The 26,265-nt window shown below is 41.9% G+C and overlaps 1 protein-coding gene across 7 annotated transcripts in view; it reads left to right on the top strand.

The window, feature by feature from the left end:
• gigyf2.L (GRB10 interacting GYF protein 2 L homeolog) overlaps nucleotides 1–26,265 on the top strand; it is a 101,346-nt gene that overhangs the window by 40,706 nt on the left and 34,375 nt on the right. For 3 of the 7 annotated variants that reach the window (XM_041563446.1, XM_041563443.1, XM_041563444.1), the window contains exons 8-14: nucleotides 8,453–8,638; nucleotides 14,241–14,461; nucleotides 15,013–15,181; nucleotides 15,704–15,880; nucleotides 16,809–17,065; nucleotides 19,488–19,635; nucleotides 25,760–25,920. In XM_041563446.1, coding sequence (XP_041419380.1) covers nucleotides 8,453–8,638; nucleotides 14,241–14,461; nucleotides 15,013–15,181; nucleotides 15,704–15,880; nucleotides 16,809–17,065; nucleotides 19,488–19,635; nucleotides 25,760–25,920 — 1,319 coding nt within the window. The remainder of the gene's footprint in view (nucleotides 1–8,452; nucleotides 8,639–14,240; nucleotides 14,462–15,012; nucleotides 15,182–15,703; nucleotides 15,881–16,808; nucleotides 17,066–19,487; nucleotides 19,636–25,759; nucleotides 25,921–26,265) is intronic. The other 4 variants (XM_041563448.1, XM_041563447.1, XM_041563445.1 and 1 more) reach the window with 4 other exon arrangements.

Below are 26,265 nucleotides of genomic sequence, written 5' to 3'. Positions count from 1 at the left end.
CCAGAATGTGTGGGCCAAGGCAGAGGTTGCACACAGGGAGCTGATTCTCACACTGCAGAAAAACGCAGGCTGTTTATAAAGGAAGGGGGAGGTGACTTCATTGAACATAGCCCAACTTTCAAATTGGATTTTTTTTTTTAAATTAAAATTTACAGTATGTAGTTTTAACACGCACCCTATTTAAAGGAACAGCAACACTACATTGTTTTTTATTAAAAAATAACATCTATCTTGGATAAAGTTTACTTAAGTTATGAGGGTATACTGTCAAGGTTGGGGTTGTTTTCTCTGGGAAAAGATGCTTGCGTGGGAACATGATTATACTTTACAAGTATCTTGGATGACATTATAGACGAATAGCAGGGGACCCTTTTACCCATAAAGAGGATCAACGCACCAGAGGGCCCCCCTTTATACTAGAAGACAAGAACTTTCATTTGAAGCAGTGCAGGTGGTTCTTCACAGAGGACAGTGAGGTTGTGGAATGCAGTGCTGGGTGATTTCTGTTAATGCTTTTAAAGGAATTGTTCAGTGTAAAAATAAAAACTAGGTAAATAGGTTGTGCAACATAAAAAATGTTTCTAATATAGTTAGTTATCCAAAAATTTAATGTATAAAGGCTGGAGTGATTTGATATATAACATGTCAGTCACATTACTACTTCCTGCTTTTCAGCTCTCTTGATTTACACTGACAGGTTACCCTGGCTACCAGGCAGTAACCAATCAGAGACTTAAGGGGGGGCCACATGGGTCATATCTGTTGCTTTTGAATCTGAGCTGAATGCTGAGGATCAATTACAAACTCACTGAACAGAAATGTACCATGTGGCCCCCCTTCAAGTCGCTGACTAGCTCAGAGTTATAGAGCTGAAAAGGAAGTTGGATTCTGGCTGTTTTATTAGACATCTTTTCACTCCAGCCTTTATATATTACATTTTTGGCTAACTATCTAAGAAACATTTTTTATTTTGCACAGCCTATCTATTTACACAGTTTTTATTTTCACACTGAACTGTTCCTTTAAGAGTGGTTGAGTGATTTCTTGGACAGACAGAATATCAAAGGCTATTGTAATACTAAACTCTAAACTAGTTCTAATACTAGTTGTAAATACGGGTATATATAATTAAGTGAAGGTATGTGGGGGATGCTGGGTTTTCATTTGGAGGGGTTAATCTTGATGGACTTTGTCTTTTTCCAATCCGATTTAACTATGTAAAGTAGTGATGTGTAGGCCGGCCCGAGAGGCGCGGGTCAGGTGGGTTCGGGCCGACTCCTACACCAAATCTTCGAGCACCGAGCACTTCCCGTGACTAAACTTAGACTCGAGGCCGACCCCGCCCGTTTTGTGACATCACTGCGGGGCAGGTCTATAAATAGTGTGGCAATAGTGGGCCGGGCCAGGTGTGGATTGGGAGGGGGTGGTTATGGTCGCAATGACAGTGTTTATATAATCCTAATGTCTCAATTGTACCCTAACCTTTTAGTTTGTAAACTCTAATCTCTAGGTCCTTCTAACCCTATTGTACTCTGTAATCCTTGTTTGTTATCCACCATTTATTCCCTGTTTGCTATAACTGCAGTAAAGCACTGCGTATCTTGACAGCGCTATATAAATTGATCATGATGATGATATCACTAATGTAAAGTTAATTATTTTTTTGTTTCATACATAAATACCTAGATAAAATCCCTCTTCAGATTGTATGCTGCATTGATAAGGCGATAGGTCGACATACATTCTCTTTCTTTAAAACTGGAAGTTAGTGGCTTCAGCTTCACAAAGGATTTCCTTGTCTTGTTCTCCATCAGTTTGTATAACTGCATTTATGTTCAGGGAGAGGGTGTGTGGCAGCATTATATTTAGCTTGATTTCAACAAGTGATAGTCAGTGAATGCTCTTGCTGTCTGAGTTTTCAGTCTTCCGAAAGATTTAGGCGCCCTGTGCTCTGCCTTACTACTCCCAGCTGCTACACACGTAAATCACACTGATGAAAGATACAGAGGGGCTGAAAACACTTTGTGAAACAGAAGCAACTAACTACTGGCTAGTAAGTTAGGCTAGTAGGAGATTGGCGCACACAGTAGAGCTTAAAATGCGTGTCGCCCTATCGCCTTTGAAAGGCAGCACACAAACGGAAGTAGGATTTTATCTAGGTATTTATGTATAAATTAATAGAAACAATTAACTTTGTCCAAGATAGATGTGTTATTTTTGGGGGTGGAATTAACTTTTTACACACACAATTTGTTACTGTTCCTTTTATTTTTTAAGCAAAGGTGATATTAGGTGTATACTGTCCCTTTAATAGAAGTCATGGTGCAGTATCATACGCATTGGGTTTCCTGGGTTTGATTTCTATGTCACCTTTGCCCCGAGTCATCTGCTGTACTTGAGCAAGAACCACCAACAGATGGTAAGGGATGGAAATCTGTGTTCATTGAAACATAAGTAATTCTAGTTATGTGTGGGTAGATTGGCTGAAGCAGTTCAACCCACCTTACAGTCTAACAATGACAATATAGAACATTTTACATGTGCAGATAAAGCAGGATGGCACAAAGTGATATATATATATACTGTAAGTTGATTATGAAGATTTTCATTCGAGGTCATGGTATGTCTAAGTAATTAAAAAAAACTGGAGTTGCTGGGTAATTATTGAAGACGTTTCACCACTCATCCGAGCAGCTTCTTCAGTTCAACTTCAAGTTGAACTGAAGAAACTGCTCGAATGAGTGGTGAAACGTCTCCAATATTTTCCCAGCAAGTCCAGTTGGTTTTTTTGGTTTGTTTTTTTTAATTACTTATATTAGATACATATAATTTCACTGGATCGGCACAAAATGATCAATTTAAGTTGACTGGATCAGCACAATTTGCCCTTTCATGTGTGTCTCTTGACTGCACCGTATCTGACTGATGTGCCCCAGGCAGATCACACGGAAATGAGCTGTGTGGTATCTGTAAACAGTGCGAAATGTTACACTAGGAAAAAAGGAGTTATCCTGAGTGGGTCATTAGAAAACTCACTTCTGACTGGGGAATGCTACTGTATGTTTGTTTTTATGGTGCTGCATTCTACAGCACGCCATTAAATATGTCCTTTAAACAACATTAGTTCAGTGTAAAAATAAAAACTGGGTACATAGGCTGTGCAAAATAAAAAAAATGTTTCTAATAAAGTACAAATGCAATATATAAAGGCTGGAGTGACTGGATGTCTAACATAATAGCCATAACACTTCTTCCTGCTTTTCAGCTCTATAACTCCGACTTTAAGGGGGACCACATGCAGCTCAGATTCAAAAGCAAACTGTTATGACCTGTGTGCACCCCCCCTCAAGTCTCTCTTATCGGTTATTGCCTGGTAACCAATCAGTAGAAACCAAGGAAACGGTAAAGCAGGAAGTAGTGTTCTGGCTATTTGTTACACATCCAGTCTCTCCAGCCTTTATACATTACATTTTTTGGCTAACTAAATATATTAAACATTTTTTTTATTTTGCACAATCTATTTACCCAGTTTTTATTTTTATACTGAACAATTCCTTTAAATGGTCTGTATATACCCTTTTGCAACATTAATTCAGTGAATACGACTTGCACTGAACAATATTTTTAATTTTGTAATATTTCTTGTTTCAACTTTCTTGCCCAAAATCTGAAAGTAAAGCCTGTTTCTACGTCCCCTTTAGATGATCACAATCAAAACAAATCAACAGTCTGAACATCCCTCTGTTTAGTGATATGCTCCTTATCTGAAGCTTCAGATGAGGGATGTAGGAGAGGGCTTCTCAGTAGCTAGAGAAATGCAAAGAAAAACTATTCACGAACATTTTGGATAATATATTATTTCAGCTCCTGCTCTGTTTTGTTATAAAGCTTCTTTCCTGTTTGGTGCTGACTAGTTAAAGACTCCAGAGATTTACTCCTGCTCTAACTGGTTGCTGGCAGTGTTTGAGCCATACCAACCTTGTACTCCTAACTAAGATGCACTTAAAGTGGTTGTCCACCTTTAAATTAACTGTTAATATGATGTAGACACTGATATTCTGAGACAAATTGCAATTGGTTTTCATTTGGGGTTTTTCAGTTATTTAGCTTTTTATTCAGAAGCTCTCCAGTTTGCAATTTCTGTTTGCTAGGGTCCATATTACCCTAGCAACCATGTACTAATTTGAATAAAAGACTGGAATATGAATAGGAGACAATGTAAATAGCAAGATGAGTAAAAAATAAATAAATAGCAATAACAATAAATGTGTGTCCTTAGAGAGTGTTTGTTTTTTACATGGGGTCAGTGACCCCCATTTGAAAGCAGTAAAGAGTTAGAAAAAGGTGGCAAACAATTCTAAAACTATAAAAAATAAATAACAGACCAAATTGAAAAATTGCTTAGAATTACCATTAAATAAATTAATTTGAAGGTTAACCACCCCTTTAATCCTTTCTGGAGGCAAAACAATCCTATTGGGTTTAAGGGGAATGTCAACCCAAAAAAAATGAAAAAACATAATTCTAAGCAACTTTGCAATATACTTTCATTACAAATTTTTATTGTTTTTAAGTTATTTGTATATGTATTGCTACTGAAAGCAGACTCTGTCCCTTTCTATTCTCTGCCCCGTGGCTCAGACTGTGGATACAATGTAAGAGAAGGGAGCTGATGGCCTGTCTTTGACTTGCAACATTGTTTAAAAAGTTAAGCAAATGCTGCTTTCAATAGCAACTGTTTTTAGAAATAACTTTAAAAGCACTGGAAAAGTTAATGTATTACAGCAGGGGTGCCCAAATGGTAGATCGGCATCTACCAGTAGACCTTTGGCTGGTGATCAGTAGATCTCAAGATACTTGACGACAAACAGCTTGACTAAATCACCCTCCTGTTTCATGCTTTTCATTCAGATATTTTTTATGTTAAGCTTATAAAAGAAATAGATGTTTACATATAACAATGTACATTTTCTCATAAATCAATGTATAGAAGTAATATTTTCCATGGAACAGAATGTTTTCAATGCTTTTATGGATGTAGATCGTAATGGGACATCACTTAGTCTTAGGGGCAAATTCATCAAGGGTCGAATTTCGAGGGGTTAAATCACGCGAATAGTCGAATTGGCGAATATTCGCCAGGCGAATAGGCGCTCGATCGAATATTCGCTCGAAGGATTTTCATTCGATCAAAAACTTGGAAAACAAGCCTATGGGACTTTCCCATAGGTTTTTAAAGCAATTCGGTAGGTTTTAGGTGGCGAAGTAGGCAGTCAAAGTATTTTTAAAGAGAGACAGTACTTAGACTATCGAATGGGCGAATAGTCGCAGCGTTTTTGCGCTCGATCCAGTACTTGGACTATCGAATGGCGAATAGTCGCATCGTTTTTGCGCTCGATCTATTCGAATCATTCTACTCAGGCGAATTTACGCCAATTCGATAGTCGAGGAGCACAAAAAACGACTCGAAATTCGAAGTTTTTTTTTTACTTCGAATCCTTCACTTGAGCTTGGTGAATTGGCCCCTTAAAGTAGACTTCGCATTAGTAAAGTGTGGGCACTCCTGTATTACAGAAATTTCATTTATTAAGCAAATTTTTATTTTGAGGTTGACTTACTCTTTAATTAAATTCTTTTCTTTTATACGGTATGGTGATCCATGATATGGAAAGACCCTCAAGCGGAAAACCCTTCGTCTTGAGCATTTTGAATTCCCATACCTGTACTTTGTTTTTTTCTTTCTATCAGACAAGATTAAAAACTAGTCTGACAGATAACCTCCAATTACACCCTGACACAGGCCCGGGCTGGCAATCTGTCCATACGGGCAAATGCCCGAGTGGCCGCTGCATAGTTAGTTCAAGTGGGCCGCTCGCACAGGGTCGCATTGGGCCGGTGGACCCAGGCTCTTTTGGGCCCCACCAGCCCAGACCGCTCCTGCACTCCCTCTTGTACCGAAAAACTTGCAAGCGTGGATGCGCGTGTATGCGCGCGCATGCACGCACAGGAGATGCTCAATAGTTTGCCACTGGGGGGCCCGGACCCGCTCCTGCAGAAAAAACTCACAAGCGTGTATGCACGCACATGCAGAGGGAGTACTGGAGATATCGGCGGCACCTATCGCTGGGCCCTCAGTTGTGCGTATTTTCTATCTATGCGTGTCCCAAGCACGTCCCTGCACTGAAAGGAAACCATGTCTCATAGACTTATGGATCCCAATCCGGCCCAAACACGGCTCACGCTGCAACCTTCTATTACCAGAATAGTGAAAGAACGAGTGAGTAAGCCAACCTGCCACACGTAAACGATATATCCACTATATTTTCTCTGCTCTGGTGCCACAGAACCGCCACAATACAGAAACAGTTAATGTAAAAATGCCTTGCCAGTATAAATAAAAGTACATCAAATAAGGAGTATAGTGCCTTAGAACTTAGAATACCCCAATCTAAATTATAAGCAAAGTAAGCAAGAGGCTAAGCATGAGGAGCATAAAGTCACAAATGACCCTCACCCCACTTAAGTGTATATGCTCATGATTCATGTCATACAAATAATGTGAGTCTCTCAAAATGTCATAAGCAATAGTTATAATAACAGAATCATTTTATTTCAGCCTTATGTCCAAATAAATATTTCAGATATGGGATCCTTTATCCAGAAAGCTCCGAATTATGGCATGGTCATCTCCTATAGACTCCATTTTATCCAAATAATCCAAATTTTTAAAAATGATTTCCTTTTCTCTGTAATAATAAAACAGTAGCTTGTACTTGATCCAACCAAATATAAAATGAATCCTTATTGGAAACAAAACCAGCCTTTTGGGTTTATTTAATGTTTATATGATTAGTAGATTTAAGGTATGAAGATCCAGATTATGGAAAGTTCCATTACCCAGGTCCCGAACATTCTGAATAACAGGTCCCATACCTGTAATGCTTTTGACCAGGCCCGGACTGGCAATCTGTCCGTACGGGCAAATGCCCAAGGGGCCGCTTTATATTTAGTTCAAGGGGGAGCTGCTCCCAAGATAATTAAGAAGGTGAACACGCTCAAGTACCTAGGGTTACTAGTGACCAAACCTTAGTGTCATTGAACTTCCCGAAAAGAAGTCACTGAGGGGTTGTTCTGTGACCATATAAAGACACAGGCTGCAGGCTGAGTTATACAGGGAACTCTTGAGTATCACTCATGTATTATAAGGGATAATGTACCCCCTACTGTAAATGATAAGGATATTAGAAGTCACTGAGGGGTTGTTCTGTGACCATATAAAGACACAAGGCTACAGGCTGTTATATACAGGGAACTCTGAGTATTACTCGTGTATTATAAGGGATAATGTACCCCCTATTGTAAATGATAAGGATATTAGAAGTTACCGAGGGGTTCTTTGACCACATAAAGGCTCAGGCAGCAGAATATTTAACATATTTTACATTAATTACACTTAAGTGAGAAAGGCAGCTTTTTTGCAGTTGTACCCCAATATAGTGGAGGACCATGACATGTTTACATGTGGGCTGCTTTGATTTTTTTGCCCGGGCTGCTTTTTATTCCCAGTCCGGCCCTGCCCTGACATCAAAAGTAATTGTGTCAATGGAAAGTGCCTTTATTAACAAAATAAGTAGTCGTAGTCTCTAAAAGAAAATACCTATAAAACACACAGGCCTCAGTTAGGTTTACCAACCAGCTGGTATTTTACTGCCAAGCCGGTAAAACGCCTGCTAATGATGGGGCTGATATTACAAATTTATCCGCCATTGACAAACCCCTTGGCAAGCCCCCCCCCCCCCCCATGTGCTGGAAACTTAACTGTTCTCCTCCTTCTGGCCATTGCTGCAACGTGGCCCTGTCCCCTTTTACGTCATGACCCGGCCCTTTCTCATCACAGCCCGCCCCTTTTGTCCACCACCAGCCGGTAGCAACTAAATAAAAAAGGTGACAACCCTACCCTCAGTTGTGGCCATAGGAAGAGATGTATAGTGTTAATAGTATAAAACATCAATTATTATAAAGCCATATAGGCAGAGTGCTTTTATACTGGTCATGGAAATCCAAGGGACCTTGTCTGGATAATTCAGTTTTTGAGTATTTGTTGTACACCAATTGTTGGGTGATAACATAGTAGCGCTCAATTATAGTGGCTTGGTCATGGAATCTACATCTACATTTCTTTTCGTGCTAAACTCCTACCAGTGAAAGTTACTTATAAACTGCAGAGTTCATCATCTATGTTATGTAATGATATACTTTCAAATAATATTTATAAGTTTGTTATACAAGAAGGTCTGTACTCTTCTAGGCCATGCTAGACTCTGACATGACAGCCTGTAACATAATTCATATATTTAGCAAGTAAAGTTAGTATAGTATCTGCACCCTTATATATCAAATTAAGTCAGATTGCCTATCTTCTCTCACTAATAAAATAATCCCTTTTGTTTAGTTCGGCCCACTTTTGAAGAAGGGGGAACAGCACCAACGGGAAGAAAGCAAGAATTTATCCGTTCAGAGAGCGGGAGCTGGCGCAGTTTGCGCGAGGAAATGAATGGTGAGGAGGAGGAAGGTGGAGGTGTATGGAGGGCTTCAGCTCCCAGGAGGGATGGTGAAAGGTGGCGCTCACACAGTCCAGGTGTGTTTTAAGAACAAAACAGTTTTTCAGCACTTGTTTTGTCTTTCTGGAAGCGTTTCTCAAGGGCAATGACACATGGTGCTATTTGTTGCCCGTGTTTTTTCGTAGCTGCAATTGCCAGTAAATACCCTTCCATAAACAAAACTGAGATTTGTCTCTGCTAAAACACTCAAATTGTGTTCGTATGCATTTGTGAGCAATTACACAATTTATTTAAGTATCAATAGCAGAGTATTTTGTGGCATTTTTTAGCCACTACATATACACCATGTCCTTAAAGGGGTTGTTAACCTTTACATTAACTTTTAGTATGATGTAGAGCGTGATATTCGGGGACTATATGCAATTGGTTTACATTTTTTATTATTTGTGGGGGTTTTTTTTACTTAGCTTTTTATTCGGCAGCTCCCCAGTTTGCAATTTCAGCGATCTGGTTGCTAGGGTCCAAAATGACCCTAGTAACCATGCATTGATTTGAATAAGGGACTGGAATATGAATAGGAGAGGCCTAATAGAAAGTAGTTACAACAGTAAATTTGTAGCCCTACAGAACATCTGTTTTTTAGTCAGAAGAAGACAAATCATTAAAAAAAATATATAAAAAAGAAAAAATGAAGACCAATTCAAAAGTTGTTAAGAATTGGCCATTCTATAGCATACTAAAAATTAACTTAAAGGTGAACAATATGTAGCTGGTATTGATATTTTATTTTTCTGATTTCATATTCCACTTTTTGTTCTGGAATTTCAACAGCTATCTTGAAGGGCACCTATCACAGCCAAAATCAAACACATATTAACAATCTGACCAGTACAAGCTAAACACGTTTAATCAAACTACATATATAGTTTTTTGAAAAAACTGCAGGTTTAAAAAAAAAAAAAAAAAAATCCCGTACTTTGTCAAATGGGTTCTTTCACTGAAGGAGGCCATACTGTGACTATAACAGAGACTCTAATATGCAAATTTCAGGAGCATGCTCAAATTGTAACACTGCTTTGAGTATTCTACCCAGAATGCCTTGTTTAAGTAAACTCCTCCACTAGAAGTATCAGGAGATTTCCCTATCTTGTCCCCTGCTGGCAAAGTCATTATGCAAATGAAGGGCACACACTAACTTCCAGCAGGTGGCAGCACTACTGAACAGCAGCTAACACAGACGTTTGGCTGATTTGAAAATAGCTTAGAAGGGTTGATAAGCAATCAAGGAATTTCAACTGAGCATGTGTGAGATTTCAGAGCTGCAGTTGGATGGGAAGATATAGGTAAGAGGAGCCAGTGAAATCCAAGATGGCTGCCTCAGCTAGAACTGCAGTAGAGATAGGGGAGATCTTGCAGAAGGGATAGTGAGCTGATCATTTACATTATACAAACAATTCTAACTGTTTTAAAAATCAAATATCTTGAACTTTCACATAGTGTATTAACTTAGTAAATGATTTTGGTCATGATTGGTGCCCTTTAAGCTATCACACGTCTAGTAGTCTGGATGAGACTGTAAATAATTAGCCGAGAGCCTGAATTTAAGCATAAACAATCAATAAACATATTATGGCATTCTGAATTTCAAGAGGCAAAGTAGGTGAGCAAATAATGTAACGCCAATAACAGTGAGGACCAACTGAAAAAGATTGGGACAGCCAAAATGTTTACTGAAAGGCGAAATACATTTGAGAGCAATAGCTGCTGCCCTTTAGTACAAAAAAAATGTTTTTACATTTCTTATAATGAAAAACCTAATAACATGCTGTAAAACATTTAAGACAGAAAAGGATTATCGTCATCCTACTTTAACAGTAGAATTTTGTTGTGAAATCTTTGTTGTAACAATGAATGCATAGGAACTGATTAATCCTTTTGTACAGCAAACTGCTATCATTTTATGTTGTAAAAGCACCAAAAAAAAGTGACACCTAAATCGTAACATGAAATGAAAAAAATGAGGAGCTATCATAGCGTCTTTGGAGGCAAGGGAATCTCCCAAGACGGCAATTTATGGCCCGGTGTATTGGCCCTGCTTAACAACCTGCCTGACCAATATCTGGCTAAAAATGAGCGGGCAGAATACAAAATCCTATCGGGCCAAATCTACACCACTTCACTAAATACATTGTCTATTAATAGCCTTTACCAACCCCCTGCTTACAAAGTGGAACCTGTCAAAGATGGCCTCTATCCACTCCTATTTAATTTAAGGTGGCCATAGACGTAACAATTACGATCTTTCTTGGAAAAGATCTTTGTTCGTTTCAATACACACATGTAAACCTGAATCGTCCTATACATATAGAAACTATAGAATTCTACCTGTATCTGACGATTCAGCGCTAACAATGGCCAATGTGCTTTCAAATGCACCCAATAAAAAGAGAGAGCTGCTAAATAACGACCCCTTTAAACAGTGGTCCCCAACCAGCAGCTCGCGAGCAACATGTTGCTCACCAACCCCTTGGATGTTGCTCCCAGTGGCCTCAAAGCAGGTGATTATTTTTGAATTCCAGGCTTGAAGGCAAGTTTTAGTTGCATAAAAGAAGTTGTACTTCCAAGCAGAGCCTCCTGTAGGCTATCAGTACATATAGAGGCTACCAAACAGCCAATCACAGCCCTTATTTGACATCCCCAGGGACGTTTTCATGCTTGTGTTGCTCTCCAACTCTTTTTACATTTAAATGTGGCTCACAAGAAAAAAAGTTTGGGGACCCCTGCCTTTAAAGGTCAGACTAATGGCCTGTGCATTGCTATTAATGGGGTTGTAAGTTTAGGTTTTAGTTATGAAACCAGATTTCACAAAGAACATTAGACCTACAAAGTTACTTCAAACAATATTGGTATAAAGGATAAATTGTCCTTCTTCTCAGTTAATTATGTTCTACCATGTGGCTGACCTCATGCAAGATCTACATTCCACATGTCACACTTTCCTCCACACGATCACAGCACTTTTGCACACAGGGCAAACTGAAGCCACAGACATAAACACATACCTCCTCTGCACAAACGTGTATTTGTTTTTTCAAATGATACGAGTCCTTTTTCATACCCCGGGAAACATGCAGTAAAGCATGACAAAACTGGCCATTATTCATTAGGAACAATTAAGTATTATAGGATTAGCAGCCTGAGGGGCTGAAGTGAAAAGCATGAAATAGCCTGACCTGATAGAAATCATCCATAAACCCCTAATACTACTCTTTACCTCTTCAAAACAGCCAATGTGACTTCTGGTTTATCTTTTTAGCAAATCTAAATCCCTAACATGCTTTTAGTCTACTGACCTACCAGTAAACAGACCAATTTAGGAAATGCTCAGTGTAGTAGCAATCATCTGTAGAAAGCAACTGCCCTTTAAGGTTTAAGCTGGCCATAGACGCAAAGATCTGATTATACGAATCGAGGATTCGTAAGATTTTCAGACCGTGTGTGGAGAGTCCCGACATTTTTCATCTGGCGGAGATCGGTCGATCAGACAGGTTAAAAGATTTCTGTCGGCTGCGAGTAATATCTCTGCATGTATTGCCAATCGTACGATTTTCAGAGGGAGACTGTCACTAGCTTTGGTCGGACATACATTTCGGGGCAGAACATTGTCTGTTCTTTTGTACTTTATTTGATCGGAATGGTTAGTGGCAGGTCGGGAGATGGGGAAGTCCGATCGTACGTTGATTCTTACGATCGGATCTTTGCGTCTGTGGCCAGCTTAAGACTGTCACATAAGTCTGATCAATCAGCCATTTACAATTTGGCCCTGCACAATGGATGGAAAATTGTAATCATCTAATTGCTTTACACGCAGTCCGTCCAAACAGATCAAATTGGAATGGGAGACGATGCTGTCTCTGCACTTTTTTTTGTCATCTAAATGTCTTTCCAAAGGTGTTATAAGACAAACTGTTTGATTGAGCAGCAGTTGCCCCAAATCGTAGGGCCCTGTACTAAGGCCCCCATATACGGGAAGATACAAACTGCCGATTAAGTCGGCAGCTTATTTCCCAATGTATGGGGCCAACTGATCTCTGAGTCGCCCAGATGTTGATCTGCCAGAAAAATCCCATCAGAGCGAGGACAGCATTCGTTCGTTGATGTGGTCGATGCGATCCGATCGCCCATTTTCTCCTTATGCTTATATTATGCTCCAATCGTTGGGCCCCAGGGCCTATCGCCCGAGAGATCCGCTCGTTTGGTGACCTCGCCAAATGCGAGGATCTCTATGTATGGCCAGATTTAGATGTATACATCAGCCCAAGTCCAGGATGTTTATTTTTTTCCCAAAGCAAGCCACATAAAATTCCAGTTATTTTAATAATTGTGGTTCAAGCACTGTTGATGCACCACTGGCTAGTTTCAGCTTGCACAGTATACTATATCTCAATAAATTTCTTCAACTGAGTTGAGAAGAAAGTGTCTCTCTACTGTCTTATTTTCAATAACCGGATGGGCTCCATTTTCATAGGTGGAGCACCTGTATCTTTGGTTCTACTGTCCCATTTGCCTCCCACAGTGCAGCACTTGCTAATGTTTTGAGTTCTATGTCTGCAACCTTCCTCATCCTCCATCACAAGCAGCTCTGCACCACAATGTGCAAATTAGTTCACATCAGTTCTTGCACTCTAGGTGCCCCAGAAAACTACAGAAAGACATTAGACCTGAAAAAGAAGGGATGGGGTTGGTATTAAAGCTCTGTCCTTTGTGGAATAGAGGTATAACCCCTTGGTGTTGTACAGATTAGTGATGTGCAGGTCCGGTAAAATCCAACCCTCTCCCGACTTCCGGGTTCCTTTTATAGACCCGTGCAGTGTCGGACTAGCCCACAGGAATACCAGGAAAACTCCCGGTGGGTCCAGGTGTCAGTGGGCCCTCCTCCTTCAAAACATTTGGCATATTTCGTGGCCATTACCAATTTCTATGAGAACAAAGAGACTTAATAGAGTGAATTATAGATTATAGCATGAAAAGAGACTAGCAGAATAGAGGTTCTGTGAGGAGAGGAATTATAATAGTACTGAGTGGCCCCCTGATCTAAGGTCTTTTGGTGGGCCCCTGGTCTAAGATGTTTGGGTGGGCTCCTGGTGTCCCAGTCCGACACTGGCACCCCTGCATATGACGTAACAAAAGGGGCGAGGCTAGCAGGCGTGTGTCTATAAAAAAGGAAGTCTGAAGACGCCACCCGCAAATGGGGTTCAAGGTCAGCCTGACGCGCGGGTAAACCCACGGGTCCCACAGCTATCGGGCCGGCCCGCACATCACTAGTACAGATGGCTGATACTTTGATTATTTTATATACGTTATCTTGACTAGGCACTTGACTTTCATAAATGTTAACAGATGGACAACACACAACAGCTGAGTAAAAAGTTGATTGAAACATTGTCAGTGATGTTGCTCATAACCAATCGGACGGATCCTTCCTTTTGTTTTTTTTAACTGTTGAAATTTAATTGCTGATTAGTTGCTCTGGGCAACATCATTGGTAATTCAATTCACTTTTTTACACATCATAGGCTCCTATGTATTTCTCAATGCTGCAGCTGGGTTATCAACAATTATTTAGATAGATAGATAGATAGATAGATAGATATATTTACTTGTCTTCCTTCCACATAGATGGTGTTCGGGGGGCTGGTTGGAGAGAGATCCCAGATCGACGAAAGCGATTCGACTATGATTTGCGAGAGGATGAGCGTGGGTACCGCAGGCCACGAAGTGGTTCTGGCAGCGCAGAAGATGAACGGGACAGTTTGCCAGAGTGGTGTCTAGATGATGCAGAAGATGAAACAGGCACATTTGACTCCTCAGGGGCATTCCTCTCTTCCAAACCTTCCAAGGTGTGGCTTCATTGCTCTTTAATCATCGCTTATCCATTTAGCTGTGTTGAATACTTCGTATGAACTGGAAAGCTGGAAGTTTGTTGAAATGCTCCTTTCTCTTATCACTTGTATGACTGAGAATACCAGTTTCATCCATGGTGTTTCCATCATCTCTTCTTACCGTCCTTTAGTCTTTACTGCCAATGCTTATGAAGTTGTTTGAATTGGTCAGAAGGACATTATAAATTCTGATTTTCGTGGGGTTTCTTGTTGAGTAAAGCAAGTGTTATCCCCATGTTGAAGAGAAAACATTCTGAAGTTCTTGTTCCGTATAGCAAAGCATTGTCATTTTGCCATAATCATTTTTGCATGGAAGCCCTTGTTTGTGCCAAAATATCTCCTCGTGCAAATAGTTTCCTACTATGGTTCATGTAAGATTTTTAGAAAAACTACTGAAAATAAAATGTATAGTACAATAAATGGGATGCAACTCACAGACCCTGTTATACTTTTCGCAATGTATTGCTGCTTAGATCTCTTCTAAACACAGTTTCTCATGTTATGTGCAGAAGGTGCAGAAAGAACCCATTCCTGAGGAGCAAGAGCTGGATTTTCGACCTTCAGTGGATGGAGCAGATCTCTCAGACTCTGATGGAAGCCAAACAGAAGAGGCCAAAGAAACAGATCCTGTTCAGTCTCGAAATCAGAATGATGATTTGAGTAGAAAAGATCACACAGGTAAGCCATTAAGCAGATTCAGAACTGTCATTCAACATATAGGGGGTTATTTATCAAAGGTCCAATTTTAGAGTTATGGGAGCTTTTTAAAACCTCGAATGAACTCACAACTTGAATGATTTCTAATTTAAGAAAAAACTTGAATGGAAAAAACTTGATTCAGAGAGTTCGGGGTTATCCCGAAAACTCAAATTGATAGTTTCCAAGCGAAACCCACCGAAAAAAAACTCGAACATCATGAATGCTACTAACATCTTTAAATGGTTCAAAGGACCTCTGAGCTCGACAGGTTTTAGCTGGTGTATTTTTGGATTCAAGCTATTTCCAGGGTTGTGGTATAATAAATCTTGAAAAAGAAAAAAAAAATATTCAGAAAAATCGTGTTTTGACCAAAAAACAAGTTCGAAAACTTGAATTTATGTGGACAACTCAACTCGACCCTTAATAAATTTGCCCCATAATGTGCATTATATACAAACCAATTTCCACAGTAATTTTAATTGTGCTCCCCTTTTCTTTTATTAATGCAAGCCGCTCCTTCACCAGACCATAAAACTCCCTCACCAGTGCTGCGGACAGATATTACTTCAGACTCTGCTCACCAGAAGGCTGTAAGTCCTCATTTGTCCTGCAAGACGGAGATAGATGTAAAGTCACAGTCACCTTCATCACCTCCTAACCCATCAAAACACAAAGAAGGTAAGGACAATTGTGCTAATTTTTTTTAAATGTATTGGAGGTACTAAGTTTATTTAGAATCTTTTTTTCTTGAAGTTACACATTCTGGTAAATTCAAAATGAGTATATGCGTAAAAGGTCGGAGATGCTTACAGAAAGATCTGAAGAAGGAAAGAATTTCGGACATAGAGCTCTTTTCCTAGTGCACTGCAGTTAATACATCCAGAGCATCTTCCTAGTGTTTAAGTTCCTGTGAGTTAAGAGGTGAAGCTTATGATTGGATGACACACAATGTACAGCCCCTAGCTACCTAATTGTTTTATGTATGGCGAGACGGCAGCATGTTCTGTAACAATGGTTAAGTAAGTACCTATTGTGCTCCAGGCAGTAATCCACTTTGCTAAATGGACACCTGCTGATAAACTTGCGCAAGCAACACCGAGAGGAGCTGTGAGCAACATGTTACTCGCGAGCTACAGTTTGGGGCTCACTTCCCCAAGCAATGGTAGAGTGGACACTTTTTTTTATACCCAGTAATTCATAATCCAAATTTCTCTCCTTTTATTTTTCCTTTTTTTTGTGGCAAGCCAGACTTTTCTATACACTTATTTTTCTTCCTTTGGCCCATTATTATGCAGCAGTCTATTAGTTTTTGAAAGTTTTGAGACAGACTAACGGTCAAGTAAGATTTTTATCTCACTGCTGCCACATACAGACAAATTTGTACAAGTACACTTGGGCAAGATTTACTTTGAGATATTTGCAGCTGTTAGTGCCATTAACATCCATTTAAAGAAAGGATCTCTTCTTATAGTTAGAATCTACATCCAGTTTTAGTGCCTGGTGGACTTTCCTTTCCACAATTCAGGACATGTTTTTGTACATATTATATACTATGTATATACGACTTTGCTGGTTGGTTTGTGAAAAGGTTTTTCTCTTTTTACAGATGCTGCCTCACTCAGTCATCAGGGGTCACAGGAAAAAACTAGTCTATGTATACCTCATCCGCCATCTCCTGCCTTCAGCCAAAGGTCTCCTGCTAGACAACCAGACCCCCTCATAGTACCTGTCATGTCCTCAGTACCTGTTCCTCATTTAGACATTCCCACAGTTCCTGCCCATTCAACTGTTTGTGCTGCTCCGGGCATGAAACCTGTGCCCCCTGAACCTAATGAAGAAGATCGATTAGAACACTTGGAACAGGTACCATTAGCCATCACACCATTAATCTAGAATAAAAGAATACCATCAATGCAATACAGATGTATTTAGGAAATGTTTATATAGTTTATTAGTTGAGTGTGAAGTCTTGGGTTTTTTAAAAAGATTTTGAGTCACATGCTTTGGGGCAGCTGGGAAATATGTCTAGCCCCATGTCAGATTTCAAAATTGAATATAAAAAAATCTGTTTGCTCTTTGGAGAAATGGATTTCAGTGCAGAATTCTGCTGGAGCAGCACTACTAACTGATTCATTTTGAAAACATTTTTTTCCCATGACCGTATCCCTTTAAGATCGGATCTTTGAGTCTATGGCCATCTTAAGACCGGAGAGTTCTCCATATCTGGCTAGACAAGTCTCATTGTTAAATTATTCCATACAGCAGTGTACTAATACTAACTCACTGCATAATGATCTGCCTGAGACACAATAGTACAGAGAGGGAAAGTCTTATTCTTGCTATTTAAACTGAAGCTCACCATACACTGAATGAACTGCTCATTTGGCAAGGTTTCCATGCTAGTGGATATTTGCCCACTTAGGAACCAATATATTCTTTGACCCCAGATCATAACAGGAAACTTGTGCAGACCCACTTCAGCAGGCATGTATCCAAAAAAAATCCACTTTTTTATCATTTCTGTTTTTTTAGATTGTTTACTTCAATTGTCCAATTGCTTTTAATTTTTTTTTATTTTTACAAAATTTAAGTTTAAGAATTAAAGGGGTTGTTCCCCTGAGATTACTTTTAGTATAATGTAGAGAGTGATATTCTGAGACAATTTCCAATTGCTTTTTATTATTTAAGGTTTTTGAGTTATTTAGCTTTTTATTCAGCAGCTCTCCAGTTTGCAATTTAAGCAATCTGGTAACTACAGTCCAAATTATCCTAGCAACCATGCATTGATTTGAATAAGAGACTGGAATAGGAGAGGCCTGATTAAAAAGCTGAGTAATAAAAATTAGCAATAAAATACATTTGTAATCTTACAGAGCATTTACTTTTTAGAAGGGGTCAGCGACACCCATATGAAAGCTGCAAACAGTCAAAAGAAAAAGTCAAATAACTATAAAACTATAAATAATGAAAACGGAGTGAAAAGTTGCTTAGAATTATCCTTTCTATAACATACTAAAAGGTGAACCACCCCTTTAATGTGTGTTCAGTCTGGCAGCTCAGTGATCCAGGTGCAGATTCTGAACTGTTAAAATTTGCTTCATTTAGTTGAACATTTCTCAGCTGTATCTGTGGATCATTAGTAAATATTGCATCAATTATAAAATCTGCCCTATAAGCGCTTGGGGTTAAGAAATGTATCAATTAAATGTACCAATTTAGAACAATTTACAGAGTCGACGACCCTCCTGCAGAGCTTCTTTAGAAAGACAAAAGAAGGTGAAAAACCCCTTTCTGACAAGAGGTTAACAAACTGCTCTCAGAAATATTCGAAACGCCAATACATTTAAACCCAGAGATGGCACTACTGAACCATGGAATGCAAGAGAGATGGCACTACTGAACCATGGAATGCAAAATCTAGCCCCTCCAATCAGTACACTAACTTTTCATATCCTCACTGCAGCTGGCCTGCTTATACCAAGACAATGGAAATCTACACAAATACCCAACAGAGAAAAATTAGTTAACCTCATTGAATCCAACATCACATATGAAAAGCATGCAGCAATAACCTAAACCCAAATAGCTAACAACCTACTTACCTATAAACTCTGGGGAAAAATGGTAATGTAAGTACCAGGAACTCTAAAGTAACTGCAAAGAACAGGATCCAATATAGCCTAATTGAAATGGACTACAAAGAAGACACGACTAATGTCCAACGACCAACTTTGCCAATCAAGCGACTTTTGGTCAGATATCGATTGGGGAAGCCCGTCGGAGGGCCCCATAGACGGGCGAATAAGCTGCCGACACGATCGGACGGCAGCTTTTATTGGCCTGTGTATGGCCACCTTAACCTCAGTGGAACAACCACAGCAGTCAAACCCCCCCTCCCCCCAGGTTACAACTCATGGACTAATGAACAATGGCACTCCCCCCCCCCCCCCCCAATACCCCCCTCTTCCCCAGTTCTCTACTCACCTTTCTGGACTCAACACTTTCTCTCTATTGAGATTTCATGATTACTCTGAAAAACAATAAAAATGTTCAAATTTAAAAAAAAATTAAAAAAAGGTGAAAAATGAAAATTTAATCCCCAATATTAGAAAAATGGTCACAAATGGATAATAGAAAGTAATTGAAAAAAAGTCTTTGTCTGGTGAACAATCTGAAATCATTTTGACTGAAAAAAGTGTTGGTCGGTGAACAACCCTCAGCACTAAAGGTATATTATGTTGCTAGTTTATCCACTGTTTTAAATATACGGTTTCCTTTCCAACAGCAGGCGCAGCAAATGGTGGCGTACCTGCAGGACGGGACGCACGATGATGACCGTTTGCTAGCAAAAGTGCTAGATCAGAGAGTGAAGGGGCCTTCACTAGACAACCAGCAGAAGTGGTACTATAAAGATCCCCAAGGGGAGATCCAGGGTGAGTGTTGCTTTAAGCTGGCCATATATGTGCCAATATAATTTCTCTAGGTCTGCTTGGGGGACACAGGGACAGTGGGGTATAGCTGGAACCACTAGGAGGCAGGACACAATAAAAAAATAGAAACTTGACCCCTCCTCCTCCTGCTATACCCCTCCTCTGTAGGCAGAGACACTCAGTTTCGTTGTGTCCTCAGGAGGTTAGGACCGTCTCCTGCATTCAGGAGTATTTTACTATTTATTTTGCTCTTTTATTTTTATTTCATTACAATTCCTTCACATTATACGGAGCTGGACAGCTACACTGAGTAGTCTGATCCATTACTTGAGGATGTCACCAGGGTCTCTTGTGCTGTGCACTGACCATCCAGCATTGATTCCCTCCCTCTGACATACAGAGAGAGGATGCGCTGGCCGGGACACAGGGCTGAGGTATAGCCAGGTTCATCCTGTTGCTCAATCCTCCTTATATGCCCCAAGGATCCCTACACTACAGTCTGGGAACTCCTGCCGTGGCTCATTTAAGGTAAGCATATATCCTTAATAGCAGCCTATTCACTCTCTGAGCCCCCCTCCCCCTCTGCACAATCCATCTGCCTTGCACAGCAGTATAGGAGACTTTGTTGCAACCTGCAGGTCACTAGTTCAGACCCAGGCAGTATGTTAATCAGCCTCCAGCAAACACACAGGCACTTGATTAAGGGCTTCTGGCCTGAAACATGTTGTGTGCAATAAAGAGCACCTAGCAGCAAGGTCTGCCTTTTCACTTGCTTTCTCTCAGTACTCTAACTAATTGGTTAATTTCCTACACCTGGAGCGGGGGTGTCTTACTGAGATTGAGAGCACAGCTGCCAAATCATCTCTACAAATTGTCCAGAATGGGAATGGCACTTATGTTTCCTACTGTCCTCACTGTCAGCAGCACAAGTGAGTTATTGTGGGCTTAGCACCAGTTGCGCACCACTATTTTACAAGAGTCTTCACCAAGGCTGTCTTTCACTCTACCTGGGGAGGCAACAGCTGGGGCAGATTTTGCACTTACTGTACATGCACCCTGTGTGCAACCCAAAAATTGCACGCCAGTGCCTTATGCACCATTTTTCTAAAGTGTGCGTCTGCACCATATGTCACTGCTAGGGGAGGGGCCATTCTTCGCACTCTCCATTGTGCGCCCAGGCAGCTACTTCCCATTGATTCTGGAGGAGGTTCCATTACTAGCAGACTCACCACGCTGGGCAGAACTCTTTCCCAGCTTCTCTGCAGCGCAGCCCCCCCCCTGTTTATACTAAGAACACAACAGGGCAGTACTTCTGACACAGTGGGGTTTTTTAGCTAATGCCACAGGGCAGCAGGCTTTGTAATTACTGCCTTATCAGCCTTTACTCCCCTCCAAGGCTTTACTCCCAGCAGTACCCTGGGGAGGCATTTTCAGTTATATATATATCCTACATTATATATATATTGTTAACTTAATTCCTCTCTTACAGGAACAGCTTGTGTACACCTGGTCTGAAGGTACAGGTGATAACCTTTTTTCCAGGCCAGCAACTACTTCATCGGTTAAGTATTTAGCTTGTGCCAAATGCCGCATCTGGTCACAAGGACCCTCTGTGTTCCACGTGCAAGCCACCTGATGCAGTTTCGGAAACATCAGAACTCCGTCCTCAGGTAAGCCAAGCCTCCCATGGGGACCCATCAGGCCAGCCCCGGGACTCCACCCCCCTGGACCCCCAGCCTCCCCCAGAATGGGCATCTAAGCTTGCCCCCGGCATTCCTAAATTGGTGGAGTCCCGTGGCTAGATAAGCCTCGGCCTAAGCCTCCAAAATGTAGAGCCCCCTCTCCTTCCGAGGATGAGTGTGAGCCGGAGTCCATCACTACTTCATCCCTGCCGCCTGACTCCGAGGAGGATCCGGCTCTGTCTGATGGTGAACTATCTCACAGTTCCGGCCCAGAGTAAGGGGAATCCCCCCAAACTCTCCTCCGAGGCCATTGATTCCCTCATTTCAGTATTGGAGACCCTTCACTTAAAGGAGCCTAAACCTAGTTGCAGTACCTCCTTGTTTAAGCGCCGCAGCAGGTCCTCACATTCCTTTCCTCTCTCATGCTCAACTCGAGCAAATTATACAACAGGAATGGTTCAAGCCAGAGGGATGTTTCCAGGCTAACCGCAGTTTTTCTCAAACTATATCCTTTTCCACAGGAACTAACGGAAAAGTGGACCTCCCCACCTTCAGTGGACGCGCCTGTCTCTCGACTATCTAAGGGCACTGCTTTACCAGTTCCTGATGCAGCCTCCTTCAAGTACTCCATGGACAAGAAGCTTGAGGGCATTCTAAGTTCCCTCTTCTCTGCTTCAGGTACCTCCCTTCGGCCTGTTCTAGACTCGGCTTGGGTAAGTAGAGCCGTCCAAACTTGGTCGGACGCCCTATGCCGAGCGATTGCCACAAGGGTCCCCCATGAAGAACTCGCTCATTGGCCTCGCAAATCAAGGAGGCTTACTACCTATGTGAAGCCTCCCTCGATGCGCTACAGGTGATTAGCAGAACTTCAGCCGACTTGACTTGTCGGTATCGGTTCGCAGATCTCTCTGGATGAAACTGCGGACTTGTCTTCAAAAAAGTCTCTCACGACACTCCATCACCTGCAGAGGACGCTTCAGTGGAAGGTCCAGGCCATCCTGGCAGTCCCGCAAGTCCACGTCTGCATTACTCACCCCTTCTTCCCTTCAGCGTCTCAGCCGTAGGGGGGGGAGACTTTGCAGGTTTGCCGACTCCTGGAAGAATCTGACTCAAGACGCCTGGGTACACAAGGTCGTGAGTCAGGGCTACCACCTAGAATTCGCTTCTCTCCCGCCCCGCCGGTTCTTCATGTCCAGATATCCTCAGGGGCATCAAAAGGCTCAGGCGCTGCACGACGCGATCGGCAAGCTTATCCGTTTAGAGGTCATCATCCCTTTTCCGACTGATGAGAGATTCCGAGGCTATTACTCAAACTTGTTTGTAGTTTCCAAGAAGGATGGATCTGTTCGGCCAATCCTGGACCTCAAGGAACTCTATACTTTCATTCGACCGCGAAGGTTCAAGTTGGAATCCCTCAGGTCTGTCATCGCGGCCCCAATTTTCTGTCCCCATCAGAGATTCTTGCGATTTGCCTTCCAAAATCGCCACTTCCAACTCACAGACCTTGGCCTGAACTCGGCCCCTCGTGTCTTTACCAAGATCATGTCGGTGGCCACTGCTCTAATCCGCACCAGGGGGATCTCCATAGCTCCTTATCTGGACGATCTCCTGATCAAGGCACCTTAATTTGCAGTGGCCCAGCAGGCGTTGCACTTCACCATGGTTCGATTACAGGAGTTTGGTTGGTTCATCAACCTGGACAAGTCCTCGTTAACCCCAAGCCAATCCATGGTCTTCCTCTGGATGCAGTTCAACACCCAGACACAAACTCTCCCAGTGACAAGGTCCAGCATTTGCGGACCCTCGTGCGGTCTCTCCTCTCGAAGTCCCACACCGCGAGATTCTACATGAAGGTGTTGGGAGTCATGGTTTCGATGATAGAATCAGTTCCCTTCACCCAACGTCACCTCAGGGAGCTTCAGTGGAATATTCTTGCGGCCTGGAGGCACAAATCCCTTCTCCTGGAATTTCGTTTATCCCGCATGACTCGAGTCTCTCTTCTCTGGTTGATGCAAACCAGTCACCTGACCAGGGGCAGACCCCTAGGGGATCCACAATGGTGACTGCTCACCACAGATGCAAGCCTCTCCGGTTGGGGAGCAGTGCAGAGGGTCGGTCAGCGCAGGGTTGCTGGTCTCTATCGGAACAATGTCTTCACATCAACCTTCTTGAGATACAGGCAATCCGACTCGCCTGTCAGCCATCTTCATTCCAGGTCTCTTAAACTGGGAAGCAGATTATCTCAGCAGACATCCCTAGATCCTTGCAAATGGCCTGTAAAGGACAACATCTTCCACAAGATCACTCAAAGATGGGGGACGCCAGAGGTCGATCACAATCGTAAAGTTCCTCTCTACTTTGCAAGGTCCAGGGACCCTCTGGCGGCAGACACCCTCACCTCTCCCTGGGACTTCCATCTTGCGTTCATTCCAAGAAAGATCAAGAAACTTCAGAGAGAACTCATACTCTCATCCTCATAGCTCCAACATGGTCCCGTAGATCCTGGGTCTAGGATCTAGTACATCTCTCAGTAGAGGAACCTTGGCCTCTCATCCTGGACCTTCTCTCTCGGGGTCCAATCCTTCACCACTGTCCTGCCACCCTCAATTTGATGGCGTGGCTACTGAAACTGCGATCCTAAGACGGAAGGGGTTCTCTGACACTGTCATTCTACCATGCGTGTGCAGCCCGCAAACCGGTCTCCGTCAAGACGTACCATTGGGTCTGGTTCACTTTCCATTGGTGGTGCCAATGTAATGGTTTCAATTCACTGAAGTTTTCCACTCCACTCCTTCTGGCCTTATACACTAGGGACTGTCCCTGCACATGTCCCTCGGATCACTGAAATCTCAGTTTTCGGCACTTCCATCCTGTTCCAAAGACCTCTCGCCTTCTTCCCAGATGTTAGGATTTTTCTTCAGGGAATGGCCCACATAAAGCGCCCGGTACTTTCACCGGTGCCAAATTGGGACTTAACCCTAGTCCTACGTGCCCTGCAACACGCTCCCTTTAAACCCATGGATTCTATTCCACTTCAGTGGCTCACATGGAAAACAGTTTTTTCTGCTGGCTATTGCCTCAGCACAGAGAGTATCTGAGATCTCTGCCCAATCCTGTAGGTCTCCTCTGTTGACCTTCCACAACGAAAGGGCAGTACTTCATACTTCTCCCTCTTTTCTTCCCAGGGTGGTTTCCACTTTCCACCTCAACCAGGAAATTACAATTCCTACCTTCTGCCCATCCCTTTCCAATGCGAAGGAAGCAGCACTGCACACCCTCGACCCCGTTAGGGCCCTCAAGTTTTACCTGCACCGGGTCGAGGACATCCGTCTATCGGACTCCTTGTCCTTAGACCACCATATCCTGATGAATACAGCAGGCCATCCAGAGATCCTATTCATCACAGGGTCAGGTTCCCCCAGATCAATCAGGGCACATTCCGAAAATAAGCCTCAGCGGAACAAGGCTGCAACGTGGACTTCAATCCATACTTTTGCCAAATTTTACCAGTTTGGCACCTTGTGGCATCTGACACCCACTATGGCAGGAAGGTACTTCAGGCTGCAGTGGCTGGTTCCACGTAGGCCTCTACTTCCCGCCCTAGATTCAGGGGACAGCTTTGGTACGTCCCCACTGTCCCTGTGTCCCCCAAGCAGACCTAGAGAAAAGGAGATTTTGTGTACTCACCGTTAAATCTCTTTCTCTTCAGTCGCTTGGGGGACACAGGGCTTCCCTCCCTGAATAGAGGCCTTCTCTTGGCTTCAGACTGTTCTTCTTGTAATTAGTTATCAGATTTTCTGTTGCTTATTGATAACCTCCTGTTTCTCCTTTGGTACGAACTGAGTGTCTCTGCCTACAGAGGAGGGGTATAGCAGGAGGAGGAGGGGTCAAGTTTCTATTTTTTTATTGTGTCCTGCCTCCTAGTGGTTCCAGCTATACCCCACTGTCCCTGTGTCCCCCAAGCGACTGAAGAGAAAGAGATTTAACGGTGAGTACACAAAATCTCCTTTTCTTGAACCGTGTGGGGATTTCAAATGATTGCCCCGACAATTTTCGTATAATGGTGATCGTTCATTTACTTGATCATACAGGTTAGAACATTTCTGTCGGCTAACAATAATCTCTGTATGTATTGCCTATCTGATGATATCCATGGGCGGCTGTCACTACTATTTCTGGGACATAAGTTTTGTAAGATTGCTGTGAATTCAATGGCTAGAACATCGTCTGATTTATTTTTCCAACTTTACTCCTAAAGTTTAAATCTGAATGTTAGTTTTAGATCCTTGCATTAAAGCATGCGATTTATCTGAACGTTCTCCATACAACGAATAAAGTCTGAATGTGTGTGGCCAGCTTTATTTGTTAGACTTTCAGTTTTTTATTTGATGATTCTTTTGTTGCATATTGTTTAGTAGGCATTTATATGTACCCACTTTTTACAGGTCCATTTAGTAATCGAGAGATGGCCGAGTGGTATCAAGCTGGATACTTCCCAATGACTCTGTTGCTGAGAAGAGTGTGTGATGATACCTTCCAGACACTGGGTGACATTTTTAAAAAATGGGGACGAGTTCCTTTCTCCACATCTCCAGCTCCTAGACTTGTAAGTTATTGTTTTCAATCAAATTTTCTTCCTCGTTTACTCTATTCATGTTTTGGTGTTATACAGTACATTAAAGATAATCAGTTTGGTTAAATATAGCACACATCAGATCTGCAAAATACGTTTAATCATTCATTTGGTCCAAATCTTGGATAAAGAAGACCGCTGGTTTGAACGAGGTGTGAAAGAGGCGATTCATGTCAAGATGGAGAGACCATCTCTGAGCAGAGGCGGGGGCCTTCGACACCACCTGTCTGCTACATACAATGCTGTTCTAACATCTGTACCCCGGCGGATTCAGAACACTTCATACATCCATTCATGCAACTCTCACAAGTAACACCT

Source organism: Xenopus laevis, chromosome 5L (genome assembly GCF_017654675.1).
Source record: "Xenopus laevis strain J_2021 chromosome 5L, Xenopus_laevis_v10.1, whole genome shotgun sequence".
NCBI lineage: Eukaryota > Metazoa > Chordata > Amphibia > Anura > Pipidae > Xenopus > Xenopus laevis.
Note: the sequence above shows the minus strand (reverse complement) of the source record. Positions and strands in the feature narration are given on the sequence as shown.